Raw genomic sequence first — 19037 nt, 5'->3', positions numbered from 1 at the left:
ATCAGAGGGATCTGTATTACTAAAGAAATTCATTTTAGAAAAAATATGGGTATGAAAAGAGAACAAAAGTTAAAGGAAATATTAGAATTGCAGAGACAATTACAAACAAAGTATGATAAGCAGATTCAGGACCAAATAAATGAAATAAAAGCTGAATTGCAGGAATTAGACACCCTCTCAATGTGGAAAAAGGAGATGGTAGTGAAAAATTAGTACCAAAGCATTAATATAAACACCATGAAGAGAATAGCTAATTATTTGAAGAAAAGAAGGGAAAAGCAAAGGATAGGGTTTATGAAAGATGCAAGGGGAGATAGGATATTCAAAGACAACCACGTAAGAGAAATGTTTGCAAAATTTTACCAGAAATTATTTAAAGTTGAGGAAAGCAATCAATTTGAGGAGGAGATAGACAACAAAATCAAGGAAGAGGACAGGACAGTACTAAATCAGCATATCACACAACTGAATCATATAACATCTATTCCTGAACTTCCCTAGACAATGCTACTATTTCAGCCACTGTCAAAATTGTTTGAATACATTCAGGTTCTTACACCCACGCACGTGGATGACAATGATCCATTTTACAAAGATTGTCAAAGGTAAACATCTTTCAAAAGATTATTCTAAGACCCCTGAAAAAAGCAAGGTAGCCAAATTACTGGTTCAGTTGAAACAGAAACATGAATGTTTTGTTTGTTTCTAGCTGGATATCTGTGCTACAGAACAGTAAAGAAGAAGCATTAAATAACGCATTCAAAGGAGATGACAACACCGGAGAAAATAACATTGTCCAAGAACTGACAAAAGAAATAATCTCTGATGTGCAGAGGATGCCTGGAAATGACGTGTGCTGTGACTGCGGAGCACAAGGTGACCTTACAATGCTTTTTTTTTTTGAAAGATTTTTTATTTTTAATGTCTAACATAAAAAACTACAAAGAACTACAAAAATATAAAGGGAAAGAGAGGGGAAAAAAGGGAAGGGGGGAGTGGGAAAAGGGAAAAGGCAACACATAAACAACAAACACTACACTACATGTCTTGTATTCCCTTCATGCTGTAATTTTTTTAAAAGTTAACTTTCTAATATGCTATCAGATTGGTAGATTTTATACAATACAAACTATATTCAGGATCAGACTTTCTTCCCCCCTCTGCGTCTCGGTCTCAGCTCTCTCTGCGCGGCTGGAGCAGCTGCGCCCGCTCTCTCTTCCCCCCCACTTTCCCCTTCAGATTTTGAACTTTCTTCTTACTGAAACTCCTGATGGTTGAGCAAAAAGTCTGTCAGCTGTGCTTCTGATGTAATCTTGTAAGTTTGATCCTTATATCCAAACCAAACACCTTCTGGAAACAACCATTTATATTTTACATCACATTTCCTCAAGGAAGCCGCAAGTCCTTTATACTTGAATCTTCTTTTACGAGCCAAAAATGGAACATCTTTCAATATTTTAACCTTGTTGCCCAAATAATCCAAGTCCACATTGTACGAATTATATAAAATGGTGTCCCGAGTCTTCTTAGATGAAAAGTCAATAATAATCTCGTGAGGCAGCTGACGCTTCATTACATACTTTGAAGATGTCCGCCAGACTTCCAAAATATCGCTTTTTAACTCTTCTTTAGTTGCCTTTGCGAATGGCGCCAAAAGTCCAGGCACCAGATCTTTCAGATTTTCACCTTGCTCCTCTTTTACATTCTGAAGACACAGTACCGTTTGGGCACGGTCCACTTGCAATCCTATTATTTGATTCTCCAAAAGCTTCACTTCCTTACTTGCTGCTTTCATGAGTACTGCGTTCTCGTGCGCAGACTGCTCTGCTCCGGTCGCTGTTTCTTTAATGGTTTTCACTTCGCTTTCCACTGAATCAACCTTTTGCCCCATTTCATTTAGTTTCACCACAAAGGGCTGCACAGCATCAAAGACTGCTCTCCTCACCATCTCTTCTAGGGTTTCCCCCTTCCCCTGTAACGTCGCCATCACCGATTTACTTATCGCTGGGCTCTGCTTTCTCGTCACCAGCTTAGGAGGGGGGGGCGCCAACTAAGTTCCGAAACTCCGTGAAGGGGAAGAAATCCGCTCCTTCTTAGCTTCAACTCCCACCAATCCTTTGCATACACTTAGAAGTCAGAAGGGATTTGCTTACTTGCAGGTCTTCACCTTAAATCTGCTTATTGCCGTTCTCCATGGCCCGGCAGCACGCGAGGCGCTGCACAAGTCTGCCGGCCTCTGTTGGAGCAAACGGGCAATTTACCCCCTGCATTGCTTCCAGAGGGTTCTTCCCGCGGCGCCCCGGACCCTGACTCCCTCACTGGGAGTCCTGGGGGTTAACCCTCGCGGGTCAACCGCCCAGTCAGGCTGCTCGGACGTTTCCTCTCAGACCTGCGGAGAGGAGCGTCCGACATGGCCGGGAAACCGAAACCGAAATCCAGGTGACCTTACAATGCTGATGGAGTGTTTATTTGACTGATAAAGTAAAATTTTCATCTTCTTCCTAAAAGAAAAGAGAGTAGGTAATAAATCATAAACATTTAAAAAAATATACACTAAAATACATAAAGCAGGTACACTAATCAGATATAACAATCAGAAGCACATATGCCAGAACCAAAGAAATGGCAATGTTATACTGTTAGTTCAGTCTAATGTCTTAATATATTCAGACAAGTATAGATATTTCCCCTCATTTCATTTTCATCTTTGTTGTGGCTATGTAATGATCCCTGCAGATAGTGAGGTCAGCGATCATTCACTCACCTGTGCTGCTCTCTTCCATCCCACGCTTATCACCACCATGGTCCCAGTTGTTTAAAGTCAAGACTGGTGGCATGTATCTTCCCCCACCCCACCCCGGAAAAAATGAACATTTGATATACATGCAGTAGTTCCGGGCCTATCAAACCCAAACTAATTTTACTGCTTTAACAACATAACAACATAAAACACATAAAATTCATAACTTACTTTGCATACAAAATTGTAATATATGTCATATTTATGGAATTTAAAAGTTTTAATGAAGAATCTGCAATTTTAGAAAGTGAAGTGAAAGCTGCATTCGACGCAGTTGGGAGAAACAAACCACTAGGAAGTAGATGGGATATCAATAGAGCTAGTTCAAGCTACAGAAACCAGGTCCATCAAAATCTTAACAAGAGTATATCAACAAATATGGAAAACAAAACAATGGCCCTCACACTGGAAATGCTCAATTTATATTCCGACAAAAGGAGCTGCCAAAAATTGCAGCAACTACTGGACCATTGCATTAATTTCCCATACAAAGTGATGCTCAAAATTTTACAACAAAGACTCACTATATATGGAACAAGAAATGCCATATGTTCAAGCTGGAGAAAAGGAAGAGGCACTAGAGATCATATTGCAAATTTACAATGTATAATGGAGCATACCAAAGAATTTCAGAAGACAATCAGTTTGTGTTTTATAGATTACAGTGAAGCTTTTGACTGTGTGGATCATGAAAAACTATGCAAGGTGTTAAAAGGAATTGATGCCACAACATCTTATTGTTTTGATGTGCATGCAACCTGTACTCTGGAAAAGAGGCTACTGTTAGGACTGAATATGGGGAAACAGAATGGTTTCCAGTTGGCAAAGGTGTCAGATAAGGATATATATTTTCTCCCTACCTCTTCAGCATGCACACAGAACATATCATAAGGAAAGCTGGATAAGATTGAGATGAAGGTAGAGTGCAAATTGGTGGAAGAAACAGTAACAATTTGATATACGTAGACAACACCAATTATTGGCAGAAAATAGTGAAGATCTGAAATTACTACTGATGAAGGTTAAAGTAGAAAATGCCAAAGCAGGATTACAACTGAATATCGAGAAGACAAACCTAATGACTACTGAGGAATTACACAATTTAACGACTGACAATGAAGAAATTAAAATTTTTAAATATTTTCTATTCCTTGGCTCAGTCATCAACCAAAAGAGAGACTACAACCAGGAAATCAGGAGGCTGAGGCTTGGAAGGACAGCTATGTAGAGCTAGAGAAGATCCTTAAAGATAAGGATGTGTTGCTGAAGACCAAGATCAAGATAATTCGTACTATGGTATTCCCCATTACTATGTATAGGTGTGAAAGATGAACGAAGAAAACTGACAGGAAGAAAGTTGATTCAGAAGTGCTAGACAAGAGTGCTACCAATACCATGGATGGCCAAAAAGGAATAATAAGTGGGTTCTAAATCAAATCCAGCCTGAATTCTCTGTAGAAGCTAAAACGATGAAACTGAGGCTGTCATACTTTGGTCACATCGCAAGAAGACAAAACTCACTGGAAAAGACTAGGAAAAGTTGAAGGCAGTAAGAAAAGAGGAAGACCCAACATGAGATGAATGAACTCAGTAAAGGAAGCCACACGGACTTCCCTTTAAAAGATATGAGCAGTGATAGGACATTTTGGAGGTAGTTAATTCATAAGAGTTATCATAAGTCTGAAGTGACTTGACAGCACATAACACATACAAATGCTTTAGTTTTCTACAAGCAAATTTGAAAGGCTGCTAAGGTAGAAGAAAGGCTTGAAAGACCCCTGGTTGTGTGAACGCCAGCCCATAGGTGCTCTGTGACTCCTCTTTGTTTTTACTGCAACCGTTTGCCAGAACCGTCCTAAGGAGCGTTAAACCGTTCTTCTAAGCCCATTGATTTCAGTGTGTTTAGAAGGGTGTAATGCTGCTTAAAACTGAATTGCAACACAGCTGTCCCACTGACACATATTACCCTACATAACTTACATTTTCTTTTTCTTTCATTTCCAGATCCTACATGGCTCTCAACCAACTTGGGCATTTTAACTTGTATCGAGTGCTCAGGAATCCATCGAGAGCTTGGCGTCCACTATTCCAGAATGCAGTCACTCACATTAGATGTGCTGGGAACATCTGAACTGCTGGTAAACTGAACATATTTCCATCATTTAAATGTTGAGCAAGCGTCTAGACAGTGTATTCTTGCCATCAGTATAGTTGTAAGAACCCCTCAGTTATCCATTAAAGGAAGAACGGTAGAACAATATTGATTCTAATGCAGCTGCAGCTCTGACAGTACAGTTTTGTTGAATAAAATATATTGGATTGGTTGCTGTGTGTTAAAGCGGCCTTCTCAAAAGGATCCTAGAGATTAAAGTACTGCATTATGGGCACTGAATTTAAACAGTCCATTTTTGTGTTAAGTTTTGCATTAAGGGTTTGTACTGGAAAATGGAGTAAAGTGGCCCTTCTGGGGGTTAAACATTACTTGGACATGAGGTTGTTGCCAGAAAAGGCATCTCTGTGTTGCATTTCCCCCTTTTCCCCTGTGTTAAGTATCTCACTTTCCCTGTAGTATAATTGCAGCATGTCATTCATTTCCCCACCCCACCTCACCATTAGCTTCCACTGGCAGGGAAGCAAATAACTTGTTAATTGTGTAGATGAAGGTAAAGGGAGAACATGATGTGGGAATGTTTATTTCAATGACAGCCTGATGTCTGCTGTAATGGATAACTTTCCCTTATTGCATATTCACATATATATAATTTGTATATAATGTGTGTGTATCTGTTTTATGCAAATGCATGAACAAGTCGATTTATGGTGTTGCCTTAGAGTAATGTTCAGACCATATTTTCTTAATGCAAAGTCGTTTTAAGCAGCCTTGTTCTGCTTACATTTATCTGGAGATCACAACTGAACTGTCTAGTGACTAACACCTGGTTTGTGGTAAGCCAAACAGGAACACTTCTGGCCTATTCATAGATCCTTTAGATGTAACCTCCATGCTAAAAGAGTCTGATGCTAATTAAAAACATAAGTTGCAAATACATGCAATCATGCTATCCTTTCCTAACAATAGTTATACTTTATCATGAATTATTAGTGTGTGGATTACTTTGAATTGTTGACATTTATCTTAATAGCTTGCCAAGAATATTGGGAATGCAGGATTTAATGAGATTATGGAATTTTGCCTCCCTGGAGACGAGATAGTCAAACCCAATCCAAGCAGTGATATGTAAGTGTGAAACATGGGATGTATGAAGAATTGGTGTAATGTAATGAGTAAAAATGTAAGTTCAAATCTCACCCTAGTTAGGAATTCACTAGTTGGCCTTTGATGAGACTCCGCTTTCTTAGTTTTACATACAAGTGCACACACACACCTCATTTGCAGTACAAATTTACAGGGATGTTGAGAGGCCATGTATAAAGAAGCTTTTTAGACACTCAGTATTTCTATACAATACTTCGATACAGAATATTTCTATCCAATGTTTGAGTTCTACAGAAGAACTCAAAAGAAGTATTTAATGAATACTTGTTGCTGCCAACAAGTCAGTAAAAAGAAATAGGCATCCTGTGATTAAATCAGGTGGAGAATATCGGCGAGCAAGAAGATAAGAGTTTGTAAAGAGTGTCAATGCAAAAAGGGTTTTCAAGTGGCATCCTATTCTCCGAGCTAAATATGTTGTTTATGCCAGTGCACATTGTGCCAATGTGAATCTTTTTTTCCCAGTTTGAAGATTGAACAGGCTTTTTTCAAATTGACAGGGGCCTACATCCAAGAACGTGCATACATGCACCTGTGTTCTGTGCAAATGCTGTGCTTGTGTAGCTGCTGGCCCTCTTGCAACCATATCTATGCACAACACTTACATAAAAACTGTGAAAGTAGGCTTAAATGGCTGTTCTTAGAAAGCAAATTAAAAACAGCCCTCCACATGTTCAAAGCTCCCTTCACTTGATTTAAAGAAGCAGCTGATGGGGAATGGAATTGTGGAGACCAAATAAATTAAATTGCTGCTTATGAGTAAACTGCAGCAGCATTAACAGGGTACCTGAAAATGTAAGCTTTGGCTTTCCGCTGGAACCCAAATTTCTGTTGTTGTTGTTTTTCATCCATTTTTGTGACTTGAAACACAGGAGATTCTGTCCTCCTCGTGAGCTCTGCTAATGGAAAAGTCCTGCTGCCTCCTTTGAGTTGCAGCCCACTGAACAGCCTGAAATGCTATCCTGGGGCATGGTGAAAAAGTCTGTAGTGGGAGGGGAGAATCAGCAAAATTACCTTCCAGTGAGAAAATACAACTGTTGAGTATGGTGTGGCTATTGACTCATGAGTTTGTTGAAGTGATTGGTATTGCAATCCTGTACATAAACCATTGTGTTCTGGCTGGAGTAACTCCACATAGGATAGCACTGTAAGTGATAGACACCATAATCAGCAATAATAAGAGCTTGTCTTTATATCTACGTTGTCATTCCTGGTAGCAATGGACAATTGTTAAAAATTACCAGGTGAACCATTTAAATGAGCAGGAATTGCAACCAAAAAAGGAAGGATGGAACAATGGCTTTTGTCAAGGGGGCGGGGAATCCAGAGAAAGAGTTTTAGACTTAAAAATTTCCTGCGTCTTTTACAACTTTCTAGATGAAAGATAACTACAGTCCAAAGGCCCTGACCTGAATTCTCAGGCTAGCCTGATCTCATCAGATCTCAGAAGCTAAGCAGGGTCAGCTTTGGTTAGTCATTGGATCGGAGACCCCCAAGAAAGACCAAGGTTTCTATGCAGAGGCAGGCAATGGCAAAGCTCCCTCTGAATGTGTCATGGCTTGAAAACCCTGTGGAGTTGCCATAAGTCAGCTATGACTTGACAGCAGTTTCTTCCACCACCACAGTCTGAAGAAGTCCTTTTTGAATGGATCATACTTGATTGGCTTATTCTCTGTAAACTGTAATGGATTGTATGTATCTTAAATCATGCATGAGGGCAAATCTTAACAATTGACCTGAAACAAAATAAAGTAAAAGAGTAACAGAACAAGGGATGTTAAAACATTCAGTGTAGGTTTTTCCCTAGAAGAGTTGAAGGATGGATCAGTTTAATGGCTTGTGTACTTAGATTTAATTTAATTTTGAAATGGTCTTATAGATTTGCTGCAAAAAGCTAAAGAAAGGAGGTTTTACAAAAGTGACTTAAGTTCACTTACGTCATCTAATCTGTTAATTGAAGTGGTTTGTATCAGTTAAAGGATAAGTTATGTGATTACAAGTACATATGCATTTTGCATATATGTCAGAGAAGGATGAAAGTATTATATCAAAAATAAAACCTAGACACGTTCCATGAGCAATGTTTTATTTGAAAAATTGCACATAACACAATATCTGAATAGGTAATGTCAACTTGCTGTGCCTTGTTTCAGGAATGCAAGAAAAGATTATATTAATGCCAAATATATTGAAAGAAAATATGCAAGGAAAAAATTCACAGACACTGTGGCTAAGCTACAAAGTCTCTCTGAAGCAGTCAGAACAAGAGACATTTTCGGACTGGTTCAAGTGTATGCTGATGGTGTGGATCTAACTGAGAAAATTCCACTAGCAAATGGTCATGTAAGTGTTTGAACCCTTCATTGATCACTGATTAATGTGCAACTCCTATTCCCGACGTTGGAATCATAAATACAATTCTATGAAGATAACTCACTAACACTCTCCTGCAATGATATAGTGTTGATAATATATGAAATGTGTCAGTGAAAAGGCTTACATCAATATGGCGACTCGTTGGAAAGACACAAAGATTCCAACTATTCAGGAATGGGGACAAAAGTGGGAATATTTTATTCTGGGAAAGATATCTCAACAAACCTTCATACCCAATTCAGGAGCTTACCAGCGGAGGTTTGTAGCATTGTGGTCCCCTATTTTCTCTTTCTTGAATGAGCAGGAGATACATCCGAGAAATCCCAACTTCTATGGTTTGATTTATTTATTTTTTAGGAAGAGTTGGGAGGTGAAGGAGGGAGCGGTAGCTTTCTTATTGACATCTTTGCTGGTCTTTGTAGTTTTTATTGTAATTTTATTTTATTGTTTATTGTAAATCTTTTTATTGTAATTTGTTGTAAGGTAGTTTAAATGACTGGTATGGGGTCTTTTGATGGGTTGTTTGAGTAATACTTGTCATTTTTTATTTTTTTATGATTTTGTATATTTTTTGTATAATTAATTTTTTTTTAAAAGCTTACATCAATATTAAAAGTGCTCCCATCTGTTGCAGAAGCCCCCTCCCTGTATATCTTAAAACATAAGTGAGAGAAGTTTGCACAGAAATTCCATCAGAGATCTATATGGGCATATTGAAATCTAAAGATACGAGGAAATTTTTTGTTTTGATAATTTTATGACTTGCATTGCAGTCTAATGACATGGGCTTCTCAAATATTTTAAACTTTAGCCCCTTTCTAAATTTTGAATGCGTGTCCCCCCCAAACCATGGGCAGCCATCTCTTTGATAGGCAAGCACACAGAAACCTCACGCACAGCTGCATATCTGCAATCTGCTCTGTATATGTACAGATCCATGACTCGGGGCACTCAGCCATCTCTTTCATTAGAAGACAACCAGAAAGGGCAACTCAGGCTCTTCTAAAACCAGCTGTGACACTCAGAAAGCAAGGCTCAACTCTCTATCCCTATGCTGTTTCCCCATTTGAAATCTGTACATGGGCTGCTACTGGTCTAACGAGAAAAAGGAAGACAGGCAAAGAGAGGGTGCCTGTCTTGTTTCCTTCTTGGGCTAATACAATTTTGGAGGAAGTTTTGATCAAGGAATACCATGGGAGGGAAGAAGAAACAGTTAACCTCTCCCTGTTTGCCAACACCACAGTCCTGACCTGATTTTGAAAACCCTTTATTAGCTGCTTTTTAAGCACTTTGGGAAGATCCAATCACAGATCCCCAACATGTAGTTTATCCCTTAGGGTCAAACTACACATTACATTTTGTAACTAATTGGGACTGGGTTCCTTGATGTGCTTTCCCCATAGTCACGCACCAGCTGCATTTTAAAGGTCCACAGGGGTCCTATTCAGCGAGACACTGCAGTGTGGTGCAGTGTACTCTTGCTTCCCATCCTTTTTCCCAAACATGGGGGACGGGTATTTGCCCCATTTTGGAGCTGTCCATGCATGGAATAGAATATAAATATGACAGTCTGTTTCTTAGAATTTGTTCAACGTAACATAATTATAAATGCCATTTTAGAATATGTAACATTTCAAAAATGGCCAAAACAATTGTATGAGTATATTTCAATTTTTAGGAACAAGATGAAACTGCCCTTCATCTCGCAGTAAGATCAGTTGATCGGACCTCGCTTCACATAGTTGACTTCTTGGTGCAGAATAGGTGAGTGGATCCAACGTTTTCAAAACTATGCATGCATTTCTGTTTCGGCACTCAAGCTGTGGAAGTCAAGGTTTCAGCAAAAAAGAATTGTTCTTGAGTTCTGTGAAAACATAATTTTTCTTATTTAAAGCAGACTTTTTGAGAATTGGACCAGTATAAACCAAACCATTACCTTTCTTCTTTCCTACAGCGGAAACCTCGACAAGCAGACGTGTAAAGGCAGCACAGCTCTTCATTACTGCTGTTTGACAGATAACGTTGAGTGCCTCAAACTGCTGCTGAGAGGGAAAGCTTCCATTGAAATAGGTAAAAGGGGAAAGAGAATTCCTCTACTTTGACGAGTTTTCTACATATAAGCTATTTGCAATATACGTTTATTTATTTAGTTGGTTAATTTATGTGCTACCTCTCCATAGCTCGAGGTTATAATAATAAAAACCATGCTATAAAATCATCAAAACAGCAACATAAATTATCCATATTAAAAAGCCATAAAACAACCATTGAACTTATGAAGGAAAACAGCCTATGACGGGTAACAATAAATTGTGAGTTCTTTCCTGTGTAATAGAGAGTATTTTTTTTTAACTGGCATTACTTGGAATTAAGATCTTTAAGATAATATTAATGTTTTAATATTCTGTTAGGCTATGACTGTTTTATGGAATTCTCCTGGTTGCTGTAAAGTATTATTATATGGTGAATACTGACTTAACCAAATGAGGAAGGAAACAGCTAACTACTACTGAGTATTTAACTGGAGCAAAAACTTCAACTAAACTTAAGGGAATACATTTAATACGTATTAATAAACACAATTCAGTAAAAGTAAAGCATTTTTAATTTTCCATGAGATGGGCATGCTTAATTCTCTTGTCATCAGGACTGAAAAAATGCCTTTCTTTGACTAGATTGTAGCTATTGTTTAGTTCATTCTCTCCCGATTGATTCCAAAGCTATCACAATTGTAATAACATGAATTAAAGTTGTAAATAAGAATATCTTCCCCCCCCATTGATTTATAGCTAATGAAGCTGGAGAGACGCCACTTGATATAGCCAAACGCTTAAAACATACACGCTGTGAGGAGCTGGTAAGATAAAGTTGTGTTCTTAAAAACAGAAGCTGTCCTTTGTTATCTAATTAGTATACAGTGAGGTTTCTATGATGTTTAATTCTGAATGTTGGGAAAGGTCTCATAAAAGAAGAAATCTTTGTTTACTTAGAGCAGGTCACCTTCAACCCATGGACTGGGACTCTCGGGTGAGTCAAGGAGCCCACCCTTTGGGCTATGAGCCCCTACAGAGAGGCCATTATTGGCTGCTTTTTGGAAGGACGTGATAGCTAGGGTTTATTACTTTATTTCTTCAGTATATTTTAATACTGATTTTTCCCCAATGGGAACCCAAAGCAGCTTACAATAAACAATTCAGACAAATTTAAATAAAACAATATAAAAGCAAACAGAAAGCAGAAAGTCGCACAATGTACTGGGCTGGTGTCTTCTGGGTTAGTCCAACAAGGCCAAAGCCACAAGGTAAGAGCCCAGGGCCCTTGGGCTTGTGCCTTTGGCCATAGCCAGGCTTTGAATGCTTGCAGCAGCAGGAGCGGGGGGGGGGCACCGAGGCTGGAGCCATCTGCCCACAGTTCCCCCTCCTGCTGAAAAGAAGCGTCTCTGTAGAGAACAAGAGTGCCATGCCTCCTACATCTCTTCATGCGCGCATACTGAGAAGAGCAGCAAGACTGGCAACAAGAGGTCTCTTAGTACAGGCAGCTTCAGACTCTGGCACCTCCTCTTCCTGTGGATGACTATGATGTAATGTGCTTGAAGCTCACTGGTCCTGGTGCTGCTGCCTAGGGATAAAGGTGGGTCACTGTCTGGTATGACCACAGACCACGGGCTTAGAGTATTTCCCAATCTACATTTTGCACCTAAATATAACACACATGTTTCCAAATGGTGCATTCATCCATTTTTCTTGCAAAATGCCAAGAATCAGCAAATAAAGGGATGGATTCTATGAGTTCCTTTCGCTACCTGCCTTACTTAGCAGAAAAGAGTTGTGAGATAATGTTGTCTGTGTTCACAGTAGCCAGTTGGGATAGGGAGAGAGAGAGGAAGCTTCAGTGGAATGTCTGAGAGTATTGATTGAATCTGTAGCTGAGGAAAGATTCCAGCCTTGATACTTCAGGGTTCGTTCTGGCGGCTGGACTCGGTGTCCCTTGGCATTCAGTTATGGCTGGTGAGGCATCAAGATCAAGGGCTGGATCCTAAAGTGGCTTTGCATGCATGGAAGGCATTTCTGCTCCCACAAAGAAGGATCTGGATTTCCCAGTCAGGCTGCAGCCCACAATGTTCTTAAGGGTATCCCGACCCTCAGGAGCTGCTTTTTTGGTAGTGTGGGGAGGGCGCAGAAGATGGGAAGGATCCCTTCCATGAGCAGAACTTTGCTCTTGTCTCGTATGTTTTCATTGGGAAGTCATTTCATCATACACAGTAGGATACGCCACAGGGAGGCTGTACCAAGAACAGGAAATCCGTGGAACTCTCCCCTCTTGCGTGAACTCTTGCTCCATTCTCAGAAGAATTTTTCTCGATTTCCTCTCAAGTCTTCAGCCCATGTGATGCTCCCAACTATGTTCCCGAGGGCCCCTGAACTTCAGGAGCAGCTCTTTGAGGGCCCCGGGTTGGCTGTGGAGGAAGGAAGGGAGATCGGTTGTATGAGCTCATGCCATTCACGTTTCATTCCAGCACTGGCTTTTTATACCTCTTACATTTGTGGGTGGGCAGGCTGGGCTTTTTAAACATCTTTTACTTGGGAGAGCATTCAGGCATACTGTTTCAGCAGGAGCTGTAGTGTGGAATTCCAAATGTGTCTCTTGCCTTTCTAAGAGTCCAAGAGTTGAAAGTAATTAGCCAGGGTTCCTTTTATTAATTCCAGCAGTGCCTCCTATGCACGCCATCTGAAAAACATTATTGGGGCCAGTGATAAGTCTGTAACTGAGCGTATGTTCGGAGCGGGGAGGGGGATTACTGTGCAGACTGAAGATCCCGCTTTTTCAACTGCTATGTAACCCTTTAAAATTACTTCTGCGTTATCTTGCACTTGAAGCGGGCAGGGGAGGGGGCAATTGGAGAAAAGTACTCGGTTTAAGAAATATGTATGTTCATCATTGGCGTCAGCGATAAATCTTGACGCCTGACTTTGGTTCCTCAGCTGACCCAGGCCTTAGCTGGAAGGCTCAATTCCCACATTCATGTAGAATATGAATGGCGGCTGCTTCATGAAGACCTGGACGAGAGTGACGACGATGTGGATGAAAAGTTGCAGGTGAGTGACTGGACTGTGGGGCTTTAGCAGCATGCCTGTTTTAAAGGCGTCCGTTTTACTCAGATAAAAAGGAACATTTACCTGGGACAGGAATGGGCACTTATCAATAAGGATACTCTGTAGGGTTTTTTTTTGTCTTTTCTGCTGGGTCAGCTCTTCCACAGCTACTTTCTTCTGAGTGTTGTTTTGAGCAGAGGGAAGTTTTTCAATGGGATTTTTTTTACATTATAAGCTGCTATTGTGTAATCTCTCTCCTTTATTACTTCTTCACATTTGCATGCTAGTGACTGGATTCTTAATTTCTGAATACTGTTTGCTAAAAGTCCAGAAGTGGGTGACCATATTTATGCCCAGGGGTAATTTACTCCTGTATGAGTACTGTACTACACTAGTATTCTGGTTGCACCGTGCGAGTCAGTTGCTGCTGCATGGTGTGTTTGTGTGAGTCTGTCCTTGCTCTCTCGCCCCCTCGGGTTCTGGCTACTGGGCAAAATAGTGTTGGTTGTTGTTGCCATGCTGCACAGTGAGCACCTGAGGATACAGCAGTGCCTTCCATCGGCAGCAACAGGGCTCGGTACAGGTATAGTTGGGGCCAACCTGCACAGTCTCTCAGCAGCCAACCCAGATCATCAAAAGATTTATCCTGGAGGGCGAGGAAGGCTGCAGCAGGCTCTGCTACGAAGTTACAGAGATGCCATTTCTTGGGAAGATCCTTTCTTAGCCATATCCCCTAAACGACAGAGAAAATTGTAGAGATCTGACTTTTACCACTGGAAAACAGTGAGGCTGCAACAACCATCAACTATTGGTGAGATCCTTCAATAGTAAGAAGTGGACCCACAGACCTTTCAGATGGAGCTGGCAGGGACAATTTATTGGGCGAGTTCACTGCAGGAAATGTATGCACCTGTTTCCCACAGTACTTCTACAACAGCAGGAACTTGAGAAGTAGGGAGACACCCTGCAGCAAACTCCACATTCGCTGCTCCCGTGAACATCCCCAAATACATATGATCCTGGAGCTGTAAGATCAGAAACTTAACATTAAAAAAAATAGGCAACGCCCCTGTCCCCAACAAGATTTGTATCATTATTGGGTGGGTTTTTTTTTTGCAGAATGCCTCTGCAGTTAATAATTGTGCACTGCTTTTACAAAGAATGGTACAATGGCTTGATATTATTGTAACTTGATGCAGCATATAAATGAAATTGATGCATCTTTATGATCTAGCTGCAGGTGAAATTGACCGATTGCTTAGAAGGGGTGGGCTCTGTCTCTGTGTTCTGTACACTTACCTGCACGGCACCTCTAGGGTGGGAGCCTGACCAGTGGTTCCTGTCTAAGCAGGAAGCTGTATGGGATGTGATACTCTCTGCTCTCTATGGTGCAGGGTTTGGCCAGGCCTCAGTTCTTCTGCCCAGCTGAGTGCTTAGTGGTGAGGCTAAGAATAAAAATGCATTTACTGCACGCTGTCTATTAGTAGGCTTCTAGGCTGCAGAGACTTGTGAAAAGAAGATTAAGGGCTATTAATGACAAAACTAATGTCTTTGTTATGTGGAAGGCACAGTTAACTGTTGCTACTGTGTGCAGGGTTGCCTTGGGTCATGTTAAAATGGTCTTCATAGCAACATGGAGATCAGTTTCTGATTTTTTAAAAAAAAAATCTGCAGAAGATTTTGAAATTAACCTTAAGCAAAAATTCTTAAAAGTAGCCAAAGTTGTTTTGAATGGGAGTGTGCTAAGGTGGTGGAGGTGGAAAGTGCTGTCAAGTTTCAGCTGACTTATGGTGATCCCATAAGGTTTTCAAGGCAAGAGACGAACAAAGGTGGTTTGCCATTGACTGCTTTTGTGTAGTGACCTGGGATTTCCTTGGTGGTCTCCCATCAAAGTACTAACCAGAGCTGGCCCTGTTTACCTTCTGAAATCTGACTAGACCGGGCCATCCAGGTCAAAGGGTGCTAAGGTTACTCAATGATGGCGCTTAATTTTGGGGGGGGGGGAATTATCTCTAAATATAAAGGTAGGGTGGTTTTGCTTTGATTTATTGCTTTTTTTTACTGGAGAATGTTATTAGAAATGAATATTTGCTTCTTTGATTCCAGACTAGTTAAACAGAACCTTCTCGTTTTAAATACATAATGCAGACAAGGTGTAAAATACTGTTTTACTGTGGATAGACCCTGTATTCAGTGGCTGCACATTCCACTAAGAGCATCTTAACACCGAGTCCTTGCACTGAAGGAAGATGCTTGATTTTACTGGAATGGATTTATGAGATCCACCTAATGGCATAATTTGACGGTGTGTTAAGATTTCTGTTGTTTTGGTCTGTGCTGGGAGTGTTTTCAGCCCTTGGAACAAATGCTCATGCGTGTGTGCCTGTCTCCCTGTTCCTTCTTCTTCTTCTTTTTTTTTTAAAGCAACCAAGCCCCAATCGAAGAGAGGACAGGCCTGTCAGTTTCTACCAGCTAGGATCAAGCCATCTTCAGCCAAATGTAGCGTCCTTGGCAAGAGATGCTGCCAGCATAGCCAAGGACAAGCAGAGGGGCTTCATGCCCAGCCTCTTGCAGAACGAAACCTACGGAGCTATACTCAGCAGCAGTCCGCCTCCCACCCAGACGGTGGCTCCTGTCACTAGTGCACCACCCTTGCCTCCCAGGAATGTCGGGAAAGGTACTGAACCGTTCGCACCTCATACTTTGGGAGCAGCAAATACTTTGTTTTTTCCCTTTTTGTATATGTACAGACCCTTTAGTCCACGTAGGTATTGGTACTATTAAAATGGTGTGATTTCCCCTATTTAGCTCGGGATGAATCCCCCACTTTCTAGGTTTTTTTGTTTGTTTTTGTTTTATAAATGTATATATTTATTCAAAGCATTGTTACTATGCCATTCAGAAGTTTAAATCAACATAAACAACCAAAGGAACATCATTATATGACAGGCTAAAATCGTAAAATACCATCAGGCTAATGAGTTGGATCTTACGTTTTCATGCCACTGATGGCAGAGCCTTCGACCAGAGCAAGGAGCCTTTCATGGTTTGCCAGCACAAAGATACCCCCCTTTTTCAGACTGGAGTTCTACAGACATTGTAATCTGTGTTACACATCATACGTACCACATAATACAAGAGGCAAAAACGAACTCTAGTTTTGAAAGATACCCCAAGTATTTTAAAGCAAACATTTTATTTGCTGAGGCCACCAAAGAAGTGCTTAGTAATTGTCATGCCAAGGCAAAATGTCAAAAGAGCAGAGGTTCGTTGAGCATTGCGAGTAGATACTAGTATGAGTGCAGCAGATTGGCTTGTGAGAGACTTAAGGATCAAATAGTAACCATTAAACTACTGTTGTTGTGAGTTGATTTTGTAGGTACATGTTGTTGTTACATCAGAAGTCCTTTAATTTGCAACATTGAGTGTAATGTACGTTATTTACTAAACTGATTTAAACAAACTGAATTCCATTAATAATCCAAGTTTTTGTCACTTTTAAGAGCGCAAGGCTTCTACTTGATCAACAAACTGCTCTAAATTGGCAAGCCTGATCTAAAGATTTTTAATCACATTGATTTTCATAGACACTTCATTACTTGTTGCCGCTTCCTTTAAGAGATACACGTATATATAACAAATCTCCCTCTCACATGGGGTTAGATCCTATGAACAGTGAGTGCAAGAAGCTTCCAGAGGTGGATCTTCTACATATTCCCCTTTCCATAGCAGCCCCCTTCACACACGCACACACACCCTGCTGCCAAACATTGACACAGTCAGAAGAACTTTGGTCAAAGTGACACATGTCATTGGAGCAGTGCAGAAAGGAGTAAAAAGTGGGTAACATTGACCTTTTTGCTATTGTGTGGTTGGACAGTTTGCTCCACCAAGCTTCCTTTGCTGGCACAAGGGGGAGGTGGGTCCAATTTTTTCTCTCCATACTGCAGCCCCCATGTCCCGTGGCATTTTGTCCTCAGGTCTCCCTTGATTTCGTTCCAACATCAACTTTTGGGGGTTCACAGAAGTGAAGGAAGGAGAGATCTATCTTTGTGAGCTCATTTTCCTTACAGTGTGTAGGGTCCAGCCTATAGTTTTTCAGGGCCAAGGTGAGGTTTGTTTTTTAATCATTTTGATTTGCAGGGTACTCTAGATTTCAAAATGAAAGTCAGCATATCCATTCCTCATTTATTCTTGCAACAGTTTCTGAGGTTTTATTACTTCTTCATAGAAGGTGCTGTGGCTGATGTATTTACTTTCTCAAGGCTATTCAGTAAATCCAAAGCTAAGCTGCCATTTGAACCCAAGCTTGAAGGTGGCCATACAGCATAATTTCATGACTTTTCTATGGTGATTTTTTTTTCACAACCCTGACTGTTTATAAAATGTTGCTTGCATAATAAATAGGTTTTTTTCCTTGGCTAAGTACCTTAATCAAGTGATTAATTCACTGGAGAATTATTATAAATGCATTATTAATTATCTAGTTAAAATTCATATAGGTGGCCTATAATATGATTTGCAGCGAATTCCCTTCCTTGATGGCAGCTGCAGTAGAAATTGGCATTTTAAAACCTTATTGGTATATTCTTAGCCTTTTATGAAGCATTGAGCCGTGGTTGGTAAGAATGTGGTATGGCCGAACATGTGGACCTATAAGTGGATGGTTGTAGTTCATGCTGTCACAGCTACAGAAATAATCTAATTTAAAATTTCTTCAAGGAGACAAGTGACAAAAAAGAAGAAAGGCTGGCCACTTGGAAAAGAGCAAATGCTCAGCTAGGAACAAAGAGATGCTTCTCTTCCTTCTCAGTGACTTGCATAACTGAGTAACTTGCGTTCTTTGGCTAAACATCTCCTCTCGTCACACTCTGTTCTGGTTCTTGCTTTCTCACTCACTGACAGACTTTTCAGTCTTTTCCACTAGTATTCTAGCTACTGACTCTATTCAGACACCACATAAAACCATGATCAATATGATTGTCTAAATACGGGCCACTCTACTATGATTAGTTAGGGTCTACAAAACTAGGATCTGAAACCATGTTTTGAAGCTTATTAACCACAGTTAAGTCCAAGTATAGTTTTACACGGTATACCAGTGCAGACGTCCTGGCTTGTCCCTTACTACTGCCCACAATTCAAATGCAGGCTTAAACCTCAGCCAGTTCTCTGTGAAGGTAGTAGGAGAAGGAGCAAAGGCAAGGAAACCTCTATCGATCAAGGATTTGAATGATTGCCTGTAAACAAACTAACCATAGCTACAGTAAATAATGATTTTGTGTTAGGTCTGAACTAAGCCACGGTTTCACTGTTTGCCAGCAGAATACTATGTCATTGTTGCTTAGTCAACAGCAATGAAGAGATTAATTTGCTAGTATATATTTCATTTTGTCTTCTTTCTAGAGTTTCCACATCTTACATGGCTTAACTCTCCTAATGCAGCTCGTTTTTGCTCACCTGTCCAGTCATCTGCCCCTCCCCACCTGCTGTG

The 19037-nt window shown here is 40.4% G+C and overlaps 1 protein-coding gene across 2 annotated transcripts in view; it reads left to right on the top strand.

Annotated features, from left to right (window-relative positions):
* The window catches only part of ASAP2 (ArfGAP with SH3 domain, ankyrin repeat and PH domain 2), a 118373-nt gene that overhangs the window by 80961 nt on the left and 18375 nt on the right, over positions 1 to 19037 (top strand). For both annotated transcript variants that reach the window (XM_054993710.1, XM_054993643.1), the window contains exons 14-22: positions 710 to 876; positions 4805 to 4938; positions 5944 to 6038; positions 8228 to 8417; positions 10129 to 10214; positions 10405 to 10520; positions 11240 to 11307; positions 13433 to 13546; positions 15968 to 16220. In XM_054993710.1, the coding sequence (XP_054849685.1) occupies positions 710 to 876; positions 4805 to 4938; positions 5944 to 6038; positions 8228 to 8417; positions 10129 to 10214; positions 10405 to 10520; positions 11240 to 11307; positions 13433 to 13546; positions 15968 to 16220 (1223 nt within the window). The remainder of the gene's footprint in view (positions 1 to 709; positions 877 to 4804; positions 4939 to 5943; positions 6039 to 8227; positions 8418 to 10128; positions 10215 to 10404; positions 10521 to 11239; positions 11308 to 13432; positions 13547 to 15967; positions 16221 to 19037) is intronic.

This window comes from Eublepharis macularius, chromosome 1 (genome assembly GCF_028583425.1).
Source record: "Eublepharis macularius isolate TG4126 chromosome 1, MPM_Emac_v1.0, whole genome shotgun sequence".
NCBI classification, from domain to species: Eukaryota; Metazoa; Chordata; class Lepidosauria; order Squamata; family Eublepharidae; genus Eublepharis; species Eublepharis macularius.
This window is presented reverse-complemented; position numbering and strand designations above follow the sequence as displayed.